The sequence below is a fragment of the Neofelis nebulosa genome, chromosome 8 (genome assembly GCF_028018385.1).
Source record: "Neofelis nebulosa isolate mNeoNeb1 chromosome 8, mNeoNeb1.pri, whole genome shotgun sequence".
Taxonomy (NCBI): domain Eukaryota; kingdom Metazoa; phylum Chordata; class Mammalia; order Carnivora; family Felidae; genus Neofelis; species Neofelis nebulosa.
Window position 1 is genome coordinate 95,766,906 of NC_080789.1, and position 19,784 is coordinate 95,786,689.

The window sequence follows — 19,784 nt, forward strand, 5'->3', positions numbered from 1 at the left end:
GATAAAACATTGTAGGTTCCTTGCAACTAACTGCACATCCTATTAATATACAATTAAACTGTACAGTGGTAAGTAACATCCCGATATTATATGCATTAAATTGACCATATATGGGAAAGTTTAATGAGATGCCCAAAGCCTGCTACGTAATTTGCAGGGCCCAGTGCAAAATGAAAATGTGGCACCCTACCTGGCCATGGGTAAGTCAGTCCCCCCTTTCCAAGAGCCCACCACCTCAATCCAAGGGGAGAGGTGACCCCTAATGGAGTGTGCCAGCAGTCATGGGGCAGGACCAGAAATGGGGAAGCCAAGTGACCCAGGGCGCCAAGTGGTGGTAGGGAGTAGGCGACAAAGAACCTGTCTCAGGGAAGCAGAGAGACAATGGGAGGCAGGATCACGCCTGACCCCAGGCTCCAAGCTCTCAGGGCCTGCTCCATTGTCTCATCTGACTTCACGTTCATCACACAGATTCAAAGACAAAATTAAGAATTTCGAGATGGTGACCACAAGGCGCTAAATTTGAAGCATGGGATCCTTCCGAATGGGAGTCCCTGGTGGCACCACCATGAAGCTGGTACTGGAGATGCCAGTGAGCAAAATGAGCAGGTAACCCAGTCCTGGCCAGCACCCCGCGCCACACGGCCAGTCCTCGCCTGGCTGCGGGGTGTGCTGCAGGATGCCGAGCATCTGACGTACTCTTGTAATCTATTTTTTTATCTTTCTTTCTTTCCGGTCATGACCCATGTGTCATGTCTGAGTGCTCCTCTCTTCCGAGGCCTGTCCTCCCGAGGTGGGAAGTGTCAGGGAGATAGCCAATATGGCAGCAGGAATGTGCCAGCAATCAGATGGCCCTGGCCATCCCCTCTAACATTCCATACCTTCAGTACCTCCCTTCATCTCTCTGGGCCTCTGCCTCCTTGCTATGCAATTTCTCATGTTATACTATTGGCTTCCTGCTTATTAATTATTAATGAGAGGGTGAGACTAGGTGACCTCTAACATTCCCTCCAGGTCTGTTTCTGGAAGAAAGAGACAACACAAATCGGTGTTTGGCAAAAGGCGTTTGGCCTCTTGACTGTTTTGTCTTCATTTTTATTGGACTTGTTATAATCAATATACTCTGATTCATCAAAGCCACATTTGAACTGTTTGGTGAGATGTCGTTGCTGCATAAAAGCCAAAAGAAAGGAGATGTGAGTAATGTGGACGTGTGTAGGCACAGAAGGCCCTCGTTTCCTTAAGGCCTGGCAGCAGATGGGTTAATTCCATGACCCCAGATTTTAGAATGGCAATAATTAGTACCTGAGACAAGCTCTTTTATCTAAGATGCTCAAAGGGCTTTGAGGTCATTAACCCATTAATTCACCTGCCTCAAGCCATCAGGAGCTCAGGAAGAATCTTCTTAGAAGACAAGCATGCTGGAAATGGAAACATCACCACAGTGAGGAGTGGCCATGAGTAACTAGCTGAGGGGGGGAGGGGGAGGGGGAGGGGAAGGGTCACCAGAACAGTTCTCTTGGAAGAATTAAATGGGAAATCCTCTGCTGTCCTACAGACAGCAATGTAACTACTCACGAGGCCCTCTGAGTGAATTCTCATGGATGTCCCATTTCATCATCTGGAAAAATCTCTTTACCCTTAAAGTAAACTTTAGATTAGCTTTTACAGTTTCTGACAAACCACAATTATGCCTAAAGCAAGTAAAGGAGAGGACTCTCCTCCCTGGAATATTCTTCTCTCAAAGGGGGGGAAAATGGCTCGTTAAAGTTGAAGAGTCTCTAAAGATAGAGCACCACTTCAGAATGAATTTGTCTGGGGTTTGTTAAGGTCCTGACTTGTTTGCTGGTAGTTTCCATTAAAAAGCTTCTGCTGGAAAACCACACTGCTAAGACCTGCCTTCACAAGGTCAGGAATTCTATCATTAGACTCTCCCAGCTGAACAATCCACCCATCACCTAGGATGGCCAGGTGCTATGGGGGCATAAAATGTGGACTAACCACCCCCCCCCCCAAGCAGCTACAAATCTAATCAAGGGGGTGAGGCCAATACAAAGAAAATAAATTAATACACTTATTATTTATTACTATTTTGAATTAATTGATTATTTTATTTATTGAAAATCGATTGATGCAAATAAAATGGACAGAAAATATGGTTTCCACTAATTGTGAAGAGCACAAACCCAACCCCAGCATGCCTTGGAGTTCATGGTAGGAGGTGAGTGGTGAGGACTCCAGGGATTAAGGGAGTCAGGGAAGCTCACAGAGGAAATAAGAGATAAATCTTAGAGGTAGGGAAAGTATTTGGTTAGGGAACAGGATCAGCGGAAATAAAGCAAAAGGCAATTCAGGTCATGGACAACATCTAACAGAAGGCAATCAGACCGGAGTTTGTTTCTTTATGCACAGTGGGAAAACCAACCTGGATAAACCATAGGGCCAGGAGACCTGAAAGAAATACAGTCGGATGAGAAAGATAGGGCCAGATCGCAGAGTGACTGGAAACCAAACTAACAAGTACTGACTTGGGGTCTTTGGAAGTCCTCTATCAAAATGCAAATACCCAGCGAAAGAACCAAGGAGTAAACTGGGGGGTGTAGAGGTGCGGTCAGTATAGGCTGGACACTACTAATGTGTTCCATTATACACTGTCACAGGAGAAAAGGGATTTGTTACACCAATATTGGCTGGTAAATTCAACTGTGAGTTCCATCTTTGGCCTTGGGATGCCCTGATGGAATGAAACCCAGAACAGGTGTCTTCTGATAGGAATGAGGAGAGGAAGGACAACGGGAAATTGTACCAAAGGCTTCAGCATTACCAGGAAGAGCTGGTCAAGGTAGGGGCCCACACTTGTTGGACAGCCAAAGCCTGAGGAAAGACTTCCACTGGATAGGGAAGAGTCGTAGAGAAGACAAATTTCCCCTAATTCACAATTTTGCCAACCGCTGGCCCTTTTAATGCACATAACCCTTCTTTAGGGCCCAGTAAAACTCTTATTCATTAAATGGATACTGTTTTGGATCTCACAACCAAAATCAAGATGTGGGGAAGAGTCCAGATGGCTCTTTAGGGAGGAGGTCAGACGGAGAATGAAGTGTCCTCACGTAAGGCCAACTGAAGGCCTCTTGCGGTTTCCTAAACACAGTGGAGTATATGGGGAGGAAGCCGTCTTTTCCTAAAGTCACCTTCAGGACCCCCTAAGGCCAAGGTGCCCCAAGTTAGCAATAGCATAGAAAATAACTGTTCTCAGGGCGCCTGTGTGGCTCAGTCGGTTGAGCGGCCGACTTCGGCTCAGGTCATGATCTCGCGGTCCGTGAGTTCGAGCCCCACGTCGGGCTCTGTGCTGACAGCTCAGAGCCTGGAGCCTGTTTCAGATTCTGTGTCTCCCTCTCTCTGACCCTCCTCCGTTCATGCTCTGTCTCTCTCTGTCTCAAAAACAAATAAACGTTAAAAAAAAATTTTTTTTTTTTAAAAAAAAGAAAATAATTGTTCTCACCAAAGAAAGCTCTGGAGAAAAGTTGCCGTGAAACTGGAATAGGTGTGTCCTTCCGGTTCTTTTTATAGGCACTGCAGGAACCTGAGTGAGGGCCTTCCGCCCATTTGGGGAGAGATTAAAGAAGCTGCGATTGTCTCCTTCTTACTCATTGGCAGTTACAACCTCGCAGCCACTAACATCTCAGCTTCCAGCGTGGACACAGAGAAGGTAAGTGGGAATGAAGGGGCCATGTCCTTAGCCATAAGCCAGGATTGCTCCAGCCACCTGGCTTGGGAATAACTGAAGGGGAATAGAGCTAGAAGTATCCAACTGCAAAGTGCTTTTTTTCCTAAAGAATGTGTGGAATTTTTTTTCCTGGGCAGCCCCAGTGACGACATAGATGTTGGTGCTCAATGGTCCCAAAAGGTAGTTGAAGCAGGGACCATTTTGCATAATTCTTTGATGAACAAACAGTAGGTATTTAGCAATAACATGTTCTGTTGGATTGACTTACGTTAAAAGAGGGAACGGCCATTAGAATTACTAGGAAAAATGATCTGCCTGTCTCCCTCAAGCAGTGCATCAGTGTCTCGGATGATCCGATGATCCATTAACGTTGACAGCGCTCGTTCTGGAGTCCGACCTAACTGGAATCTCATCAGCCATGCAACCTTTGTCACATACCCTATTTTGTGAAAATGATCCTGCCTCAGGTTTCAAAAAGGCTTGGTGGAAACTGACGTGAAAATGGATGAAGCATCGGGAAGTACACACTGTTCTGCTTTTCCCAGCAGAATGGAGCCAGGCGAGATTTCAGGGTTTGATAGTTTGGGGACGTTTCATCCAGTATGTCCAGGTGTCTTCTTTTGGGAATGAGAGACATTATAGTGCCCAAATAGGACTACCCGACAGGCGCTCTTATGGGCGGATGTAGTCAGAAATTTGTCTCATCTTTCTTCTGCAGGGAAACAGAAGTCCATTCTCGTGAGGTCCACCTACAAGTCACCATGTATGAGGACTGCGTCAAGTCCACTGAGGACTATTATTTCCTCTGTGACAACGAGGGGCCATGGAGCATTGTTCTAGAGTCCCTGGCAATAATTGGCATAGTAGTTACGATTATCCTACTCTTGGCATTTCTCTTCCTCATGCGAAGGGTTCAAGACTGCAGCCAGTGGAATGTCCTTCCCACTCAGTTCCTCTTCCTCCTGGGTGTGTTGGGACTCTTTAGCCTCACGTTTGCCTTCATCACTCAGTTCAATCAGCAAACTGCCCCTGTACGCTACTTTCTCTTTGGGGTTCTCTTTGCTCTCTGTTTCTCATGCCTCTTGGCTCATGCCTCCAACCTGGTGAAGCTGGTCCGGGGCAGAGTCTCCTTCTCTTGGACAACAATTCTGTGCATTGCTATTGGTGTCAGCTTGCTGCAGATAATCATTGCCACTGAGTATGTGACTCTCATGATGACCAGGGGTATGATGTTCATGCATATGACACCCTGTCAGCTCAACGTGGACTTTGTTGTGCTCCTGGTCTATGTCCTCTTCCTGATGGCCCTCACATTCTTCGTCTCCAAAGCCACTTTCTGTGGCCCATGTGAGAACTGGAAGCAACATGGAAGGCTCATTTTCGTCACTGTGCTCATCTCCATCATTATCTGGGTAGCGTGGATCTCCATGCTCCTGAGAGGCAACCCACAGTTCCAGCGGCAGCCCCAGTGGGATGACCCTGTCATCTGTATTGCCCTGGTCACCAATGCATGGGTCTTCCTGCTGCTGTACATCATACCCGAGCTCTGCATTCTCTACAGATCGAGCAAGCAGACTTGCCCTTTACCAGGCAATGCCTGCCCAGCCCCAGCCTACCAATGCAGCTTCAGAGTGGAGAACCAGGAACTCTCACGAGGTACTTTCCCAGGGGATTCAGGGAGTAGGGAGGCTTTCCTGTGGGAAAAACAGGAGAGAAATTGAGAAATAGGATGAACCAAGAGGGAACAATTTAGATGGGTGACTTACTATTTCCAAAAAGGAGGTAAAGGTACCTGGAATCAAGGTTAGACTTTTACGAAAATTCAGTTCTTCCAAAATACAGAGATTTATGGGGGAGAGGCCAAGACAGAAACGAATCAAAGGCCCTAAATAAAGAGGGTGTGACTGAGTGCTCACGCTGGGTAAAGAAAGGCACCCACTATAAAGTGAGTTAACTAGCACCAAATTAGGCTTGGACCATGCAGTTGCATGGCATACGATGCTAAGTCCAGATGTTTGGGCCATCAGATGCAAAAGTCAATCCAGGTAACATGTGATTGACATTTTTTAAAATTTAAGTCTTGAAGCTAATTTGCCCAAACATCATAATAAACTGATTCGTAGGACTCATCACTTCATTAACGTCACAAATCCCAATAACTTCTAAATCTCTACTTTTCAAACCATTCACTGCTTGAAAGCCTTCAAAGTTTGCAAAAAGTGACCGGAAGAGCCATCGAATCAGAATTCTAATAAAGGCTCAGATATGTAATCATTAACAGAAATAAAGCAACTTGCTTATGTGACATTTTCAAAAAATTTCTGGTCAGATTTTGTTTTTATCTTTATGTGAGACCAAGCCACCTGTCTATACTTGGTTAATGAATAAAATAGATTAACCATGACAACAAAAATGCTTGGACCCTACCAACCTGGGAGATAGTGGCTAATTTTGGTTGTCTAGAAATATGTCAGACCCCATTCATTCCCTTCTGAAACATCTGGCCTATTATTCATAACCCAATATCATAGTTTTACATCAATTTTTGTGTCTTAATAGGCATCTGATTCCTCACAAGTTATTTCTAATGTGCAAAATGATGTTATTTTAAATGTTGTATATCACACATAATGTTCACCAGGCTCAAAAAACTTAATAGAAGCCTTCCCTTTAAGTGCATACACTTTTTTGAGCTGTCATCTATAGCTAATTACACATTCAAATTAAATCCTGTTCAGAGAGATGCAGCCATTCATTCTTTTCAGTTCAGTTGACCGAGAGTCGGAAATTGATGCTATACATCCTTCCTTTAACAGTTTTTCCTTGCTTGTTGATGGTGCGTCATCAGATCACGAAGGTTTATGGCAGAATTGCAGAGTCAATCCCTTAAACTACGTCTTGTAGTTCTCACCAGAAGATTAGACAAAATTTCTTGTGTTGTTTTATTGTCGTTGTATATTTCCAAGAAACAAAAGCCGAGAGAAAGAGAGAGAGGGGTTCTTAGAATTGTATAATACCCCAAACATACTGGGAGTTGTAATGATCAAGAGTCCATACCCCAAAACACAAGTGTTTTAAGTGTTCTAAGGAGGGTTTGGTGAAAGACCAAGGGCTTGGTACTATCCTTGTTACTCGAGCATGGTTAGAAAATCCATTTCTGAGCAGGAAATGCCTGCCAGTGACAGTCACTGTCAAAGCAGTTTGGTGTTTTGTTTGTTTTTATTGTAGACAGAGAGCATGAGTGGGAGAGAGGGGCAAAGGGAAAGAGGGAGAGAGAGAGAGAGAGAGAGAGAGAGAGTCTTAAGCAGGCTCCACGCTCAGCTCAGAGCCCAACACAGGGCTTGATCCCACGACCCCGGGATCATGACCTGAGTCGAAATCAAGAATCAGACACTCAACCAACTGAGCCACTCAGGTGTCCCCAGTTTGATGTTTTGTTAAAAATAATAATAATAATAAATCAGTAGTGTAGTAAAGGACATACAGATTGCTCTCCACATTGGTCAGAATAACCAGAAACTTAAACTGGGACAACAGAATCAGAATCTAGGTCACCTGGGAAAAATTACAAATATCAAAACTTAGAAGAATAATTAAAACTCAGTACAAAATAGAGGATTCCACCAAGCTCAGGAAAACATACCAGTAGACACAAAATAGATAAGAGCCAGACTAGAACAGTACGATAACAAGAACTTGAGAAACCCTAAGTACGTATTATAGGTCACAAGCTAGCAATAGGCAAGCAGCTTACCACTGCCTTTGTTTTCCTTTGCTCAAGAAACACAGTGCTATATAAATAGACGTGTGGTCAGCAAGAACAATCAGGCTGTTGTGCTGGGCGTCAGTCAGCCAGTCGCCAACAAGAATACCCATTCCAGTTCTGGGATCCACCAATGAGAAGTGTGGGGGACTTGGGGAGGCTGAGGGAAAACCACAAAGACAGTTAAAGGGTTATAACATCAGACCCATGTGGAAAGGTTAAGACAATGGAATAGACAGTAGTTCTTAAGGTGCCTTCCTCATAGACCATGCCAGTTCTCTCTCTAAATTCTGTACACCAAAACATGACATTTTGTGTGAGTCCATGAGGCATGCGTTTGTCATGAGACTCTTCTGATTAATACTGCCTGTAGCTGTGACTCCAGTCACATAATTATTTGATTGACCACTGGGTTGTGAGATGAGAATTATTCATCTGAAAGAAGAGAAAGACAAGAGGAGATTAGCAGGGAATTTCACAAGTATGAAGACCTCTCTCCAAGAGGCTGTTGTCCTGTTTTCTGTCTCCAACTAAAGACAATCTGTAGAAGTGAACTCAAACCAAAGCACAAAGGATTTAGATTAACTGTGAAAATAAGAGTTAGTAAACACTGAAATAGATCGGCAAAGGGGATTAAGGACTCTATTTCCCTGGGATTCTTTCAAAAGAAGATTAGGCTTTATCTCTCTGAAGTGGTTTATGAACTTAATTCCGAGATCTAAAAACATCCGGGTGGAGAAGAAAAATGCACTCAGGCATGTTACCACAGGACACCAAACAAATGGTTATAAATATTCTTTGCCCTCTATTATAAATGCATTCCTAGAAAGCTGTATATTGATTATATTTTTTAAACCAGTTGTCCTTTTAACTGAGATTTTTTTTTTTTTAACGTTTCATTATTGAGAGACAGAGGGAGACAGAGCATGAGCATGGGAGGGGCAGAGAGAGGGGGAGACACAAAATCCCAAGCAGGCTCCAGGCCGAGCTGTCAGCACAGAGCTCGATGCGGAGCTTGAACTCACAAACCACGAGATCATGACCTGAGCCGAAGTCAGACACTTAACCAACTGAGCCACCCAGGCGCCCCCTTTTAACTGAGAATTTTAAATGCAATATAATTTGTGGCGATCTTAAATATAGAATATCAGCCATCAAAATTTTTTTGTGAAGGGAAAGCTCCTGTTCTAATTGCTTACTTCATCTGCCCTAGTTTACTTAAGGTATTGTTATATCAAGTTTGCTATAAGCAAGGCCCATGTATATGTGTATATATACACACACATATATATATATATATATATATATATATATATTTTAACATTTATTTACTTTGAGAGAGAGAGAGGGCGCATGCATGCACACGAGCATGAGCAGGGGAGAGGCAGAGAGAGGGAGAGAGAGAATCCCAAGCAGGCTCCACACTGTCAGCGCAGAGCCTGACTCAGGACTCCATCTCACAAACCAAACTGTGAAATTATGACCTGAGCCAAAATCAAGAGTCAGACGCCTAACCAGCTGAGCCACCCAGGCACCCCAAGACCCATGTATATTTTAAAATATCACATTATTGTGGGCATTTTTTTCTGTTCGTTGTTTGAAGGTGTACCAACCTAGCATGATTCTTTTTGAAGGCTTTAAGATAAAAACAATGAGTCTGTGCAGTGTAAAAGTGGTTCAATGACTGTAAAATGATGTGAACCAAGAGAATGTTACCGCAAACGTAAGCCCATTCATTGGGCAGTTTGCCTTATAGTAAATACGAGCTTTTGCTGGACGGCCCTTTTTTTTTTTTTAATTTTTTTTTAATGTTTTTATTTATTTTTGAGACAGAGAAAGACAGAGCATGAGCGGGGAAGGGGCAGAGAGAGAGGGAGACACAGAATCTGAAGCAGGCTCCAGGCTCTGAGCTGTCAGCACAGAGCCCGTCACGGGGCTCAAACTCACAGACTGTGAGATCGTGACCCAAGCTGAAGTCGGACGCTCAACCGACTGAGCCACCCAGGCGCCCCTGGACAGCCCTTTTTGACAATTCTCAGCATGTTTTTCTTCAAGGCACCCCCCTTCCTAGGAGAAACCCAATTTCAGTGGTCCCAAGTGGTGTAGTTTTTGTTTGCTCTTTCTCAGGAACAACTCTCAGAACTGCTGTTTTATCACCTTCAAGAGCTACAGGTTACAGAGAGAATCGTGGTGTAAATTAGGGAAGAAGACAGTGAGTCTGGGCAGGATTTGTCTGCTCTGAGGACGGATAAGGCACAGGTTTGACATTCCTAAAGACCCAGAGAGCGTGAGATAATTGTGCAGCATGGGGCAGCAGAAAGAACGCAGAATCTGGATGCCCTGGCTTGAGGCTCAGCTCTGCTTCCTGCCAACGTTGAGACAAAACCAAGCTCCTCAACGTCTAGAAGCTCAGGCTCCTTGCCTAAATGATGGTTATAATGTCTCTGCCTCCTCCCTGTATAAACATAAGGTCTTCCTTACTCAACTCAGATTTCACAGCATGAAGTGGCTGCAGGATGAACAGAAAGAAGAAAACACTTTGGTGTTTTCCTTTGGTAAATCCATGAACAGCAACCGGTCCTGGAGAATTCTGGAGAATGAAGCTTCTCTGGTGTCTAGTCTAGTCTGATGAGAATGTTGGGTGAATGTCGGTCCCTAAGGAGCTGAGTGTGAAGGAGTCTCGTTATACCTCAAGGAACAAAGTTAAACCGAGAATTCAGTTCGTTCTGCCATGAAGGAAAGAATAGCATTTCCTATTTCACAGGGTCCGACCCTCTAGAAAAAAATGACAATGGGAAGACAATGTCAGAGCATCACGTATGACCACACCACCAAGCACCACCGTGGGTAATAATATGCAGAGTGCAGCAATATGGTGTTTTCGATGATCATGCCCTATTCCAAGGGCCGTACACATATTGAATGACTTAATCCTCAAGACAATCCTATGAAGGACGTTTGCTATTGTGATCATCATGATCTCCCTCTTATTCGCATCAGGAAACAAAGGCAACCAAAGGTTAAGAAACTTGGCCCCAGGTCACACAGCTAGCGAGAGAGCCCCTAAGTGTGAACCCTGGGGCATGGCCATGTCTGTGTCCATCAAACAACAGATACGTATCGCGCAAGGGCCTGACCTCGGAGACAGACAGACACAGCTCAAAAGTCTTGTTGAGGGGACCGACATTAAACACATAACCGCGCATGGGATTATTCTATGTCCTGAACACACGTACGCCATCCATAGCCAACCTTCCTCATAAGCTTTAAAGCACTCTTTTTTTAAATCATAGATTCAGGGGAAAAAGAAAAAAAAATCAGCCTCGACTGAGAATTCCTTTCTAAAAGGCCAAGAACCTCTTTGCAAGCCCTTGAGTCTCCTCATAGTCCTCATGTGCTGTTTCCACGTGAATCTCTGACACTAACCCAGCCCTTCCCTCCTTTGGCTTTCAGCCCGAGACAGTGATGGAGCTGAGGAGGATGTAGCATTAACTTCATATGGTACCCCCATTCAGCTGCAGGTAAATGTGCTCATCTACAATCACCAAGGAGGGATACAGCAAGCCCACCTTCCACAGGAGAGCTGTCAGGCTTCATTTCCAATGTCTTTACTGACCTGAGAGAGGAGAGGCAGGGCAGGCTCGTCCCTCCAAGTCTGTGCAGCTTGAGTCATCCAGATATAATGCCTTTGTCTCTGCCCGAGCCCCTCCAAATCCCCATGGCCCCTCCATTAACGATGTACTCCAATATAGGTGAATGTCGCTGGAAAGAAAAGGCAGCTTGAAGGGTTCGTGTGAGGGTGAAGAGGAGCAAGCTCGCTGCTTTTTGCCTTGGGGGCAACAGGGACTTGTGAATATGGATGAGGTCACATCTGCTTTTAGTATCTATCAGTTGTCTAGATGATCCCCTGAGCCCCGCTGGCTGCCTCTCTGAGTCACTGTCTAGCTCCTGCAGCTCAGGCTGCCCCCAAGAACTGGGTTAGGGCTGTCACCACCATCACCAGATTGGTGTAACCGATTTTAATTCTTTCAGACAAAAGCAGAGGGAGCGCTACTGAGTAGAAGGGGAGGCAACTTGCGTTTGTGTCACGATGGCTTGAGGGCACACAGACGCAGGCAGCCAAAAATACCACACTGGGACACGGTTCTTGTATTTTGATCCCCGTAACTGAAATCTGAGGGTGAAAGTCATGCTCAGATTGTTTGTTTGATGAGCCGTACACGGCAACTCTAACTAATCCTAATCCTTCTGGTCTGTTATCTGAGACTTTGCCTTTTCCTGGAATGGCACACAGCCCAGGATACAGAGAGATCGTTTGCCGTCATTAACCCTCTGGAGGGCATTTACATGATGAGAAGATCTTTATTATACCTTCTCCAAGAATTTCTTGGATTACTTCGATGTCCAGTGATCAGCTCTTCAAGAATCTTGCAAAAAGATTCTTGTTACTGGCTAAGAAGGAAGATGGTAAAACAAAGTTCTGATGTGGGTAGCTTCAATATTTTTTTTTCTTTATCAACAAAGGACTGAATGAAGCTGAAATGGTATTTCAAACGTAGCTCTGGAGAGTATCATCCCTTGTGTTGGCTCAGAAAGTTGACAATGCCATTTCTTCTTTTCCAGACTGTTGATCCCGCACAAGAGTGTTTCATCCCACTGCCTAAACCAAGCTCCCAGGAAGATGCAGAAATACAAAGTCCATAGGAAACACGTGCAGTGAAAACTCAGAAGATCATCCCAATGGAGCCCTGATGGGTTGCTGGGTAGTCCTGAGTCACACTATCAACAGAGTATGGGCTCATCCTTCCTCCCCTGCTTCCTAGCCCATTCCATCCATCTGGGACCCATCATCAGAAGACCACACTCTCAAGCAAAATTACAATCTTGCTGGCCACCCTACCTTGATTATGTGTCTCTTTCTTCCTTCGTGCAGCTGAAAGATTCCCTTCCTTAGCAATGCAAAAACAAATTGGCACCTCTTACTAATGGGGCCCGAAGACCTTGGTCTGAAAAAAATAGGGCCATATTAATGTGACAAAATATAGAGGTCCAGGGATGCCTGGGTGGCTCAGTTGGTTAAGCGTCTGACTCTTGATTTCAGCTCAGGTCACGATCTCATGTTCGTGAGATGAACCCTTGCATCAGGCTCTGCATTGACAGCCAGCGGCCTGCTTAGGATTCTCTCTCTCCCTCTCTCTCCCTCTCTCTCCCTCTCTCTCTTCCTCTCTCTCTCAAGAAAGAGAGAGAGAGAGAGAGAGAGAGGGAGAGAGAGGTCAGTAGCAACTTACTACTAGATTGATCCTCTAGTCATGTTTTATAAAGGGACCCTAAATGAGTAACCCAGAATTTGCAACAAAAATTATAGCAAAATCCTCGGGATCCCCACAATTGGGCATACTAAATAACACAGACATTTCATGGGCTTGCAAGCTGGCAGCAAACTGGCAGCTTTCTCCCATGGTTTTAGCACCCCATGACAGCGAGTATGGTGGCAGATGTGGCTGAGGTCAGTGACCTGCTTTGATGAACCACTAAGAGCAAAGGAAGAACCACCCTAGTTGATGCTTATAAAGGATTTTAGGTGGTGCATATAAAAAGCAGTCTGCCTGTCTTGATGTTTCTAATGGACTGATGCCTCTGCCTTAATTACTTTGACTACATTCCTCCTACAGCTCCACATCCTTCCTGATGGATTCTTCTATTCTTAACACCCATTTGTTGTACATAACAGGTATAACAGGACCAGAGGTGTGTCACCAGAAAACAGAACCTTAGAGAAAAAGAAAGACTTGCCCAAAGTCACACAGTAGTTAGTGGTGGGCCAGGTCTTTCGACTCACAGGCCACCCCTCTTCCCATTCTATACGGCTTCTCCATGCCTGTATTTCTGTATTAACAAGTAAGCGTGGACCCCCTGAGAACCAAATGTGATATCTCAGACCAGTGAGTGTTGAGGGCCTCCTATGTGAAAGCAATTTGAAGGATAGCTAAGACTCCATACATGAAAAAGAGCCTTTTTAGTAAGCAACATACAGCGTGAACTGCTCAAGATCACCAAGTATTTCTTTTCTTTTTTTTTTTTTAATTTTTTTTTTTAACGTTTATTTATTTTTGAGACAGAGAGAGACACAGCATGAACGGGGGAGGGTCACAGAGAGAGGGAGACACAGAATCCGAAACAGGCTCCAGGCTCTGAGCCGTCAGCACGGAGCCCGACGCGGGGCTCGAACCCACGGACCGCGAGATCGTGACCTGAGCCGAAGTCGGACGCTTAACCGACCGAGCCACCCAGGCGCCCCTCACCAAATATTTCTTAAGCACCTGCAAGAACAGGAGCTGTTCTTGGATTGAGCCCCAAGCAGATAAGGCAGACAATGCTGCTTTGGCGGAGTTTATGGTTTTTGTAGGGGAGATAACACAACGCAGAGAATTTCAGGATCACAGTTCCCTCCTTTTACAGACAAGGAAAGGGACTTGGCCAGAATAACATGGCTTGCCCGCGGCAGAATTGACTAGAATCCAGGTTCCCCAGCTACGGTTCAAGGGCTTGCTCACTCTCTACACAATGTTCCAACATGTCATATATTTTTCTGCTGCCCTCAGATAGCTGGTCCTTTTTGAAATCTGTGCCCTGAGCAATGTTCTCAGAACAAACAAGTATGTAGGTAAATGACCAAAGAGTGTCGCCCTCTGCTTTTATCGGTAATAAAAAATTGAGGGAAAATGTTTAAGCGTGAAGACTCAGACCTATTGATTAGGTGCTATTTAACAAACCACGTAAAGAACCCAACTCGAGGGATAAACAAGCCACAACCTTACATCTGCTCTGGAAGAAAATCATCATCGCTGATCCTCCTAGTTTTTATCCTCAAAATGATGACAGTGGCATCTTCAACATAATTCTGTTCTGTTGAGTTGGCCAACCCATTTTAATGTTTATTTATTTTTGGGACAGAGAGAGACAGAGCATGAACGGGGGAGGGGCAGGGAGAGAGGGAGACACAGAATCGGAAGCAGGCTCCAGGCTCTGAGCCATCAGCCCAGAGCCCGACGCGGGGCTCGAACTCGCGGACCGCGAGATCGTGACCTGAGCTGAAGTCGGACGCTTAACCGACTGAGCCACCCAGGCGCCCCTGGCCAACCCATTTTAATAATAAGCCCATTCAAACCGTATGTGGTGGCTAATATTGTTTCCCCAAATGTCTTTCTTAAAATTAGTAAAAGTAAAATCGAACATCTTTGTACCAAATTTTGGACTACATGTTAGTTAGATTTGGGGGGTGGGGGTTCTAAGGTGGCAAGTGCCTCATTCGGGCTATTTCAGGAATGGCGTTGGATTGTGAGGTTACATATGGCAGCAGGGAGACAAAACTCTCTGAGAGCAGATATAGCCACTCACCCAGCTTCGTGGAGATGGAATACTGTCAGGCATTGGTAGGAGATTGTTGTCCCCACCCCAGCCCTGAAATGCCCCTCAGCCATTTTGATAATTTCCTCACTGTCTCCTTTTGAGGTGTTTTCATGTATCCACCCACTATGTGCTGACTGGTTCTCTCCCCAAGTATCATATTCAGATTCCTGAAAGGAAGTCTGAGCAGTCCAACTAATCATCATTTCTTCTGACAGGGAGCTCTTTAGAAGTGGCCCTCCTCTTAATTTACAGTCAGCTTCTGGACTGACAGCCCATGGGTCTCGTACCCATCCTTGGTCCATTCAGCTGTGCCTGCCTTTATCATGTGGTACAGACTTGGTCACACGTCTGCTCCCTCAGCAAGAAGCTGTGGGCAGGAAATTCGCCTCCAGGCAGCAAGGCATAGCATGCACCATGAGTGGCCAACACAGGAGAGATTAATCCAGAAAAGTATGAGTTTATGAAGTTAAAGAATATTTTAATGGAAGTACAATTTCATTTCTTTGAAGTTAATGCAGCAATTCACATAAAGCTAAAAACCCCAATAGCCTTCTAACTCAAGATCCATGAGGAACCACTTAAAAAAAAAAAAAAAGATAAAACTATTTATGATTACCATATTGTACTCAATTACTCAGTTCAACAGGTATTATGTGAAGATTTAAACTCATTTACTTATATGTACCAGGTTGTATCATTTAAAAGGTGCTTATTCTCTTACGTATTTTAGATAATCCTCTGCTGACTTTATTTATCCAGAAGAAAGGGTATTGGTGAAAAACTTTGTTATAAAATATCTCCCTGGTATAATGTGGCTGGTTAGCTCAGTTAGAGCATGATGCTAATAAAATACCTGCCAAGTAGAGTTAATATATCCTTCATTTTGATGATTTTTCCCGACCTAAAGATCATCAAAGATTTGTTTCCCTCCACATTAAATTTCATGCTCTCCCCGTAAGCTTAAAGGCTTCCAGTTAGCATGCCTTATTTCAAGCTGTGGTCTGATCAGGCTAAATTCTCTCACGCTCTCTACCATTATTCCTTCTCCTTTCATTGGTTTTTTATTTTTATTTATTTTTTAGAGAGAGATGGCACAAGTGGGGGAGAGGGGCAGAGGGAGAGAGAGCACGGAGCCCCCTGCGGCACTCAATCCCATGACCCTGTGATCATGACCTGAGCCGAAATCAAGAGTCTGATGCTCAATTGACTGAGCCACCCAGGTGCCCTTCTTCTCTCTTCTTTTAAACAGATGACCCCTTTTTCCAGGATTCTTTCTCCTTCAGATTGGCCAGATTCATGCCTTGTTATCCTCTTTTTCTCCTCCCACAATCAGTTCCAAGTCTACCTTTTCCCAGAAGCTTTCTCTGATAATATAAGGACCCAGGGGTGTCACATACCAAGCCCTTAAGTTGTGGCAGAATGAAGTTCTCTTTTTGCCTCAAGCTCAGATGGTAAAGAAGATATTTCTGTAGCATCTTCCTCAGATTAAGCCTACTCATCTCCTTTACAAGCACACAATTGATGAGCAATAAACTGGAAAACGTATGTGTGCTTCCTTGGTACAAAAGCCTCTGTATTTTTTGCAAGAAGAAGGCGCTTCTCAATTAACATTCAACGGGGGCAATCGTGAAGACCTCGACTTCTAAGGAGACATGCTTGACATCCCAGACATCTCCTTGGAGTCGTTGAAAATGTCTTGATGGCTCAAGCCAGTTTTAAGCTCCCGGTCTTCTGTGAGAGATCATACTGGCTGCCTTCCACAGACAGATGAGTTAAAATTAAGTTTGCATTTTAACACGTATCAGAATTTATTTATTCAAAGGGCTTCAAAGTGGAGGACTCAGGAAGCATGAGGATGCATCCACTGCTGACAACGTTATTAGAATGCTTTTCCTGGAACAGCTTTCAAGAAAGTCTCAAGAAAATCAGTGTGATTGGGTTACTGTGATAGTCCAGCTGTCAGATCGGAGAGGTGAGTTGAATGAGGAATTTCCAATATTGATCTCATCCGTCACTCAAAGAACTACCAAGTACGCTTCGGAAATGCCATTGGATATCTTTCTGGATTTTTCTAAAGAGAGTGGAACTATTAGAACTCAAGCCACATTTAATCAGTAGATAAATCAAATCCGGGTTTGGAAACATTGCACCAGATCTCCAACAGGATGAATCCTCTAGACAGACTGTTTTTTTAATATGAAAAGTAAGCAGATCTTATTGACTTTTATATGTTCTCGGAGAAAAACATTCACATGTACAAGATTGGCATTTGATATGAGATGTGTTCGCACTTTATTTTACACAAGTCCTTTCATTTGAGGTCAGACATAATTTTCCATTTCGACAGGACTTTCACATGATTATCGTCACAAGCTCTTGAGATAACTATGTGTCATCACAGGGCTCAAGATAAACTAAACTGGTAGGGATTTCAGTCATATCTGTTATTGCCCAATTACTATAGGATAATGGAGTACACGCAGTAAAGCAGATACAGAGGAAGCTATCCATAAAAAAGGTGTAAAACACAGGGAAAGAAAATAAATTATAGTACTGCATATATATTTTACTTGACGAAACTGACATTTTTAACCCACCAACATGTTCTTTTATGTGATATAAATGTACCAAGGGAGCACGATTTTAAAATTCCTTTTAGGGGCGCCTGGGTGTCGCAGTCAGTTAAGCATCCGACTCTTGATTTCGGCTCACGTCGTGATCTGTGGTTCATGAGACGGAGCCTTGCGTCAGACTCTGCACTGACAGTGTGGAGCCTGCTTGGGAGTCTTTGTTTCCCTCTCTCTCTGGCCCTCCCCCACACATGCGCTCAGGTGCATGCTCTCCCTCTCTCTCTCAAAGTAAATAAATAAACAGTTAAAAAAAAAAAAACAAAAAAAATTAAAACAAAATAAAATTCTTTTTAAAATTTTTTTTAACGTTTATTTATTTTTGAGACAGAGAGAGACAGAGCATGAACGGGGGAGGGGCAGAGAGAGAGGGAGACACAGAACCGGAAGCAGGCTCCAGGCTCTGAGCCATCAGCCCAGAGCCCGACGCGGGGCTCGAACTCACCGGCCGCGAGATCGTGACCTGAGCTGAAGTCAGACGCTTAACCGACTGAGCCACCCAGGCGCCCCAATAAAATTCTTTTTCAATGTGAAATTCACTGCTTAGTTATTCTGTTTTTAAGAGTCTTATAGATGTGCACATCTTCCAAAAACAGAGCCCACCTGAACATACTAACAGGGCTGAACTTTTAAAAATATATTCTACAAAGGGAACGTTTTGTCGTAGCTCCCACCTGGACTTCATTGGTATGTAGAAGAACTCTGTGTAGACTTCATCTGCAATTCATTTTTAAATTCCTTAATGTCAACTCCAAATGGCATTACTCCCAGGGCAATTTCTGTCTGGAAACTTTCTGTCAGTCTGAAAAACTGAACTTTTTGATTTGAACTTACAGCTGATTCACATTTTTAAAAATGTTTGCTAGATCTGTTATTATTAGGGGCCTGTTTTAAAAGCAAATGAAAATCCATGGAAAAGAAACAAGGAGATGCCTATAGCAGGATAAGATCTTAGAATAGATGGATCTTTGGGATGACTGGTCCTTTAGGCTAATAATAATTTACATACATATATACATACATATACATATATACATATATACATACATATACATATATACGTATATATGTATGTATATAAATCTTTCTAAGATAATAAGAATCTCTTTTAAAAGTGCATTTGGGCCACTACCACTCTGCTGTTTTTTACAGTATAATCTGAACTACATCTGTAAACTGCAACAGACACAAACCCCATGAGAATCCTTATTTATGAGCAAAGATGTCACTGAAAGATTTCCGAAAAAGACTGTGCTTTTTGGTTTCTAGCTACAGTTGTTATCGCCATGTTCTGATGTTGATAACCCATTTTCCTAAACACCAAAACAAATGACAGGAGCATTTAGGAAATGAGGAAACTCCGTCAACTCTATGGAAAGTGTCAGCTCTGGTAGTCGTAAGTGCTGTTTGCCAAACGTTTTTCAAACTCTCCTGCCTTCCAGGCATATGGCAGGATTGCCCTTGTGAGGTTGGGTGGAACCCTGGCACTAATTCTGGCCAATAAGTTGGAGCAGAGATAATGTCATTTGCAAAGTCAAAGCCAGGCAGAGGCAATTAATTGCTGGCGCAGGGCCATCGGGAGTTTGATTCTTTTTCTTCCACGGTGGCAAGCTCCATCCATCTGGATTCCATGATGAAGACGCAGTCTAAGCAAGAAATAAGACGTTGGTATTAACTCACCCAGAGTCGGACTGGTTGCCTTAGCTGGCCCAGCACATTCCGACTAACTTAGCCATGAACCAGTTGTCTGGTGTCCTGAAGGGAAAGGAGTTACTTGTCTGGATGCTTTACTTTACCACTGATTGTTCTAGTGCTCTTCAAAGACATCCTTAGATTAAAGAAGAACCACCCTGTTCTTGACTGATATATGCCAGACGAATCTGCCAGCCAGGTGGCTCCATGGTTGTTCCCATAATTACAATTCACTGAGAAAGCTGCCATCATAAAAGCACGCAGAGGATGAGGTGGTGACTTAGAACACAGAGTCACTCTGTCTGAGAGACTGAGGGCAAGGAAGTCTTCACAGTGGAGGTCAAAAGCTCGAGCTCTATCTTAAATGGTAGGCAGGAATTCATGGGGCAGGTGATACAGGGAATGATACTCAGAGCAGCCACCAACAAGGAGTCTTTGTGCAAACCAGAAAAATGTGCCCCCTATGGGTGGATGAATTAGAAAAGGTGCCTCCCCACCCCCAACCCCCAGGGAGGCAGCCTCATGCCAGGACACAGGGCTTGGTAAGCGGAACGAGGCTAAATTCCAG

General features: G+C 44.1%; 1 protein-coding gene across 3 annotated transcripts; it reads left to right on the forward strand.

The window, feature by feature from the left end:
* Nucleotides 1-3,594: 3,594 nt before the first annotated feature.
* Nucleotides 3,595-12,386, forward strand: GPRC5D (G protein-coupled receptor class C group 5 member D). 3 transcript variants are annotated; one of them, XM_058743620.1, is made up of 4 exons: nt 3,595-3,706; nt 4,443-5,380; nt 10,941-11,008; nt 12,111-12,386. In XM_058743620.1, exons 2-4 carry the CDS (start codon nt 4,486-4,488, stop codon nt 12,189-12,191), a joined length of 1,044 nt encoding a protein of 347 aa, XP_058599603.1. In that variant the 5' UTR covers nt 3,595-3,706; nt 4,443-4,485; the 3' UTR covers nt 12,192-12,386. The 3 variants fall into 3 exon arrangements, with proteins under 3 accessions (XP_058599603.1, XP_058599602.1, XP_058599604.1); XM_058743619.1 differs by lacking the exon at nt 3,595-3,706 and having other exon boundaries at nt 4,384-5,380; XM_058743621.1 differs by lacking the exons at nt 3,595-3,706; nt 10,941-11,008 and having other exon boundaries at nt 4,384-5,380.
* Nucleotides 12,387-19,784: the final 7,398 nt, after the last annotated feature.

Bases quoted from the DNA above. Each gene is read 5' to 3' on its own strand.
- GPRC5D (XM_058743619.1), top strand. From the start codon at position 4,399: ATGGGCGGATGTAGTCAGAAATTTGTCTCATCTTTCTTCTGCAGGGAA. The intron at 5,381-10,940 runs GTACTTTCCCAG...TTTGGCTTTCAG, and splicing joins GAACCAGGAACTCTCACGAG to CCCGAGACAGTGATGGAGCT. The intron at 11,009-12,110 runs GTAAATGTGCTC...CTTCTTTTCCAG, and splicing joins GTACCCCCATTCAGCTGCAG to ACTGTTGATCCCGCACAAGA.